General features: G+C 40.2%; 1 protein-coding gene across 1 annotated transcript in view; it reads left to right on the plus strand.

Moving 5' to 3' along the window:
- The window catches only part of PGAP1 (post-GPI attachment to proteins 1), a 283616-nt gene extending 277883 nt beyond the window's left edge, over nucleotides 1-5733 (plus strand). Inside the window, exon 27 of the mRNA XM_029606060.1 lies at nucleotides 170-5733. Coding sequence (XP_029461920.1) covers nucleotides 170-308 — 139 coding nt within the window. The 3' untranslated portion in view covers nucleotides 309-5733. The remainder of the gene's footprint in view (nucleotides 1-169) is intronic.
- Nucleotides 5734-6000: the final 267 nt, after the last annotated feature.

Genomic DNA, 6000 nt, shown 5'->3' on the forward strand with positions numbered 1-6000 from the left:
ACATTTAAGTAATTTTTATATCCTTTTCCTGAGGTGAAATGTTACCCATTTCTTATAAAATCTAGTAATGCTGAATCCACAGTGTATTTTACTGTAAATAATTCATTGGCTTTTCCACCCTGCAGCATGGATATATAGTAAATTTGGTTGTTTGCTCTTTCCCTTACAGTATATTGTTGAAGACTGCATCACACCTTCAGCTGCCTTTAGCAATTTCTACAGTGGCCTTTGGAACAATGCATTTATACAGAGCATCCTATTTTGTTACTCTGTCTCTGGTTTTTCATGTGTTGTGTTGCTTTGTATAATGTTTTAGCACATCAGATTATGTTTTTGTGGCCTGAAGATGTGACACAGACCGGCACTTAAGAGCACAGATACAAGACCTGTACAAGCAGCAAGGAATGTGCATCCTACTGCACGTCGACTGGTAAAAATAAAGTTGTTTCTCAGATGCTAAAAGAGTTAAGAGGATTTATAGAATCTGCAGGAATTATTATGATGATTAGTTAACACACCAGAACAAAAGGAAAACTGTATGTCTGAAATGATACATTCCAAGTACTTCATGCAAGGAAAAAGACATTTTCTTTGTTACTGTGTTGAATGTTCAAATTTTATATAGATGCATTAAGATTCTAGCCAAAGCCTGTAGGTATTTTTGTATTTCAGATTTTATTTTAATGTTAATTTTTGTTTTTCTCTGATGATTGAGATCACCAGATTTTCTTAGTGATGAATAGCCTTCACAGCTATGTGAACACTGGGCAGTAATCCTTAGCAAACTGCTGTAAAATTTGACTGTACAATAGTTACCCTGCAGGCTGCATCAAGTACATCACAAGTTATATTGTGTGGTGGTGAAAAATTGATTAATCGACATACAGTAAAATGTTGGTTTGTGCTTGTTTGGTGAGATAAATAGAAGATTCCTGTATCATACTACTTTGAGCAGTTTTAGCTGTTAGTTTAAATAATCATGTTTGAACATACAGGAGTCTGTTCTGAAAAGAGCACTAAAGAAATTTAACATTTGATAATTGGCCTTATCACATGTTAAAAGCATTCACTAAAACGTTATAGCACAAAAATATCTCATGCTAAGACTGTTTTAACTAGAGTTAGCATGAAATATTTTCATTTCCATTCAAATGAAATTATCACAAATTTAAATATTTTGTAACTGCACACTAAAGAGTGAAGTAGCTGCAGATCGTACAGTAGCAGTAGTTTTGGGCCAAATTATATCAACAGTAGCTAGAGGCTGCTGGCAAAGGCCAGGAGATATTTTTTATGGGAAGAGTAAGAGCTTTGCAATCAGTTCGCAGACTAGTGACCTTTAATTTTTTGAGCTGTTTGTATACAGAAATCTGTGTTTACATTTTTTTTTTACTTCTATTTAGTATTATTTTAATACTGCCTTCATTATTTTATCATTGGGATGAAAAACCCAAGTGACTGGACTGTCGCAAAGTCATGAAAACATATTTTTAAAAATAATAACGTAATATATTGATTCATTGAATGTCATTTAATTTTCCATGAGAAAAAAAATGTGGTCGCATTTATGTATTCATACCAGTGTGTTCATATAGATAGGACTTCGGTGCAGCTATCATGAGATAGCCACAAAATGTATCACCCTCTAGGAGGTAATTTTTCACTTGCCTGCATTAGTGCAAAGTATGCAGGTATTTTTTGTAGTTTCCTTTAGAAAATTATCTACAAAGTACAAGGGCTCTCAAAAGTACTTGCATACTTTCTTTTATACCTGCTGTTTTGGGGACAGCAGAACGGAGGCAAAAGACTCATCCATAGGTTTGAACATCAAATTTACACATGTGTTTTCCCCTCCCCTGACTTATCCCCTGCTTCCATGACAGCCTTATTTTTGCCATGGGTAAATATACCTGCCTAGAGAAACTGGAAAACGTTTATTTACCCACTGATAATTTCCACCCAGGGGGAGACCTGCCAGATAACTCTTTTGAAAACTGCCTTTCCTGTGACTAACTCCCTCTGTTTGTGAATTAAAAAGTTGACATGCTAATTCTTACCAAATAAGTTTGAACAATTGAATTTTTAGCATGACCTTGTCTCTTAACATTGCCAGGTTTCATGCATTCTTTCGCACCATTTACTCACTAGAATCTATAGAAAGCTCTTGGCTATTCATCTATAATCTAAAAAAAAAAAAAAAAGATTTTTATAAAAATGCATATAAAGGAGGCCTATGTACTAATCGTAAAAGTTGTCAAACTTAACACACACATTAAATCAGGCTTTGGCACAGTCTGTACCAAACAGATGAGATTCAAAATGTGCATATTAGTGGCAGTTTTTAAAACCTGTGGGTAGAAAGGGTTAATTCCTAATGGAGTTTCTCTTGGAAAATTTGGGGTCTGCTGGGCCTGGGGGTACAGAATCATTGGCCCCATACCTTTTTTTTGCTGCAGCTCCAAAGCATTTACTGTTGATGGCTGCAGGTAGGACCATGTTCAGATACCTGGGCAAATTCCTTTGAAAACTGCCCTCATGAGGTTTTAGTGCTTGCACGGTCATTGGTTAATGAATGCACAGTTTTCAACGCGGCTGCACCCTTCAGCTCACTCGCTCTGCCCTGTTTCCACCTGCTTCAGAAAACTATGAAAGTCTGGCTTGCAGAGCCTCTCAATCAGTGCTGCGCCTGTGGTAAATGCGTTACAGAAAGGAGATTCCTTTCAGTAAGAAAGGAGAGGAAAGAAGTGACTTTAAGCGAGAGTGGTGTGGTTTCACTCTGTTTCCTTCACTGTTTTCCCATCCCACTGCCTTTTGTTTGTCGTCTTGTGTGTTTGTCGATTTGGTCTAGTCTAGTCTGTCCTTGCATTGTTCATCAATATTTTAGAGCTTACAAAAGAGTAGTGTGAGAGGCGAGAGGGTGGAGGGAATCGGTGAAAGTTTGCACATGAAAAAGGAATGAGATCGATGACCAAAATGCTGGAAGGAGTGCAGAGAAGTTTGAGTGGGAAGAGTGCATGGTTGGAGGAGGGGGCGGAGTGTTGAGGTGCAGGAGAGCTTATGACAGGGGTCCCCAAAATTTTCAACAGAAAGTTTATTCCAAATTGTAAAATCACAAGAGGATTGTGAGAAATTGCAGGAGGAGCTTGCAAGACTAGGAGACTGGGCACCCAAATGACAGATGGAATTTAATGTGGACAAGTGCGAAATGTTGCACCTAGGAAAAAGTAACCCACACTGTAGTTACCCAATGTTGTGTTCCAGATTGGGAGTTACCACCCAGAAAAAGGATATGGGGGTCATTGTGGACAATGCTTTGAAATTCTTGGCTCACTGTGTGGCAATGGTGTAAAAAAAAAAAAAAAAAAGGCAAACAAAGTTAGGAATGGAGAATGTCATAATACCTCTGCATCGCTTTGCGGTGAGTCCGCACCTGAAGTACTGTATGCAGTTCTAGTCGCTGCAAATCTGTTTACTCTTTCAAAAAAATACAAGGACTCAGGGACACTCCATGTGCAATTAAGCTCTGGAATTCATTGCCAGAGGGTGTGGTAAAAGCAGTTAGTGCTGCTGGGATTAAGAAAGGTTTGCATAAGTTCTTAGAGGAAAAGTCCATAAACCATTATTAACCAGGTTGGCTTGGGGAAAGCCATTATTAATCCCTGAGTGTTAGCAGCATGGGATCTATCTACTATTTAGGATCCTGCTAGATAATTGTGACCTAAACTGTCCACTATTGGAAACATGATACTGGGCTTGATGGATCCTCAGTCTGACTGCGTAAGGCAATTCTATAATTCTGATGAGGGGCCACATAGGACATTTCAAATCAACAAGAGGGCAGATGGTAAGTCCTACTCACAGTTTGTTGAGCCAGGTGGAGGGAAGGGAGGGAAAGAAACCCTCTGAGTTGTTTCCAAGAAGGGTTTGGGGAGGAGGATCCATGTTTGGTCCTTTAGGTGCTTTGAATGCTGGGGAAGGGTGTGTAGTGGTGTGGCAGATAAAGGATCAGTAGTAACATTTCTAGATTTCTCCAAAGTTGGCAAACTGCCACATCCCCAGCAGCCTTACCCCCACCCCCCTGCCTCTCTTCCCCAATATCTGCCCATCTTGAGGGGGAAAGCAGGGTAGACGGATGGGGGGAGGAAGTGTTTGTGTGTGTGTGTGTGTGTTGCTGCCTCTCTACTTCATCCCCTTTGTGAATCCTTCCCCCTTGCTCTTACTTCCCCCTCTTGCAGCATGCCATATTTGTGGTATGAGAAAACAAAAACCCACCACTGTGACCCTAATCCAGATAAGAGACACTCTGTATATCTGGGTTATAACCCAGTGAGGATTTCTGCACTTTTCTTCGGCACAAGCAGCACTAACACCAGCAATGCATTAAGCAGCCGGTCAGTGGTGGCCCTGCACCCCGCAGACCCTGCTCACGCTACTCTGAATTGCTGCCACTTGCACTTCCGACTTAAAGAATCCGAGCTGGTGACAGTGATAGAATCTGCTTCCACTGCCGCCACTGCAAGACAGGTCGGGCTCCTTCTGACGTTGCTGCTGTGAGCCAGGTCAAGCTGCCCCTGCTGTTACTGCCAGGGGCTGAGTGAAATTCAACCAAAGGCCGTGTCCGACCATCCTTCATAGTCTAGGGACCTCCTGGCTTATGCAGAGCAAGCAATGGGAGGGGGGAATGGGTAATCAATAGCAGCCATCGTTTAGTGAGCTGAAGATGGCATAGAAATCCCTTCTGAGATTTAGCCACTGTGCCTTCTGGTTAAGAATTATATCTTTTCTAATGTGTCTTTTCATGGTTTATAGGTACTTGGCTGAAATACCTGGAAAAGGTGGATTTTTCCAATTCAACTACAGCCACTGTGATTTAAAAAGACCCAGAGGCTAGAAAATGTAATAAACTCAAGAACTTAGCAGGCCCAGGTATGGCATGAGACCTGCCTGTCAGAGAATGAATGTCACCTTTATGGCCTTGAATGAAGAAATTACAACCATTGAGGTCAACTGATACTTTAGGAAGGCCCAGCAAAGTGGCAAGGAGGCTGGAGATGCCTCTCCTTCTGCCTCACACCTTCCTGCTTACTTTCTTCTTCCTCTGTCACTCTGTCTGCACCCTATTTCTCTCAATCCACAGCTCATCTGCACTTTGCTGGAGATACCAATATACTTCATGATATCTCATGTTTCCCTCAAATATGTGGCAGTGGAGTCTGCCCTTTTAAGGCTGCAGCAATTAATCATTAATGTAACTTCTGGAGGTGTAATTAAATTTTCAGCATTAATGCATCTCATGGTAAATAGCACAGCTTTTAATGTGGGTGAATACTTAGGCTGTGGATGGCTAATGAAGTCATTATCCTGCATTGCTATGGTCATTTCCTTGTTTGCCACTAATGTAGGCATTTATGCATAGTTCATATTACTATATTTATTGTGTGTGTTATAAATAACACAAGTTAGTAGACTGGTCTCAGTGTCAAAATACTGTTGGTGCCATGTTGAAAAAACTGCTGTGCCCATGTGACATACTGATGTCTTTTAATGAAGTAAGGTGGCGTTTAAGGTGCATGTGTATATGTTAAAAACTGCACATCTTGAAAGAGTACCTACTTGCAACTGCAACTTTAGAAAGGAGTCAGAGGAAAATAGACAAATAATAAAATAAAAAATTGATGTAAAAAAAAAAAAGACAGATCAGGCACTTCTGCACAGTTACAATTGAGTAAAATAGAGTAAAAAGGAGCTGAAATTTTCTGATGCAGAATTTTATATAAAGGACTGCATTACTGTTTCATTTAAGCCATCAGAAATTTCTAGTATCTTGCCACCAATTACTGATTGCCTTGGCAACCCCCAATCACTACCTCCCAACCCCATACATTTCAATGGATTAAAACAAATAGGACAAGAACTAAACACGAGAAGATACTGTACCTTTGAGCCTACATTTGCCAAAGTGATTGGAGTCCAGAAAGCCAAACTGTGGGAGGAAAGTCC

This window comes from Rhinatrema bivittatum, chromosome 6 (genome assembly GCF_901001135.1).
Source record: "Rhinatrema bivittatum chromosome 6, aRhiBiv1.1, whole genome shotgun sequence".
Taxonomy (NCBI): Eukaryota; Metazoa; Chordata; class Amphibia; order Gymnophiona; family Rhinatrematidae; genus Rhinatrema; species Rhinatrema bivittatum.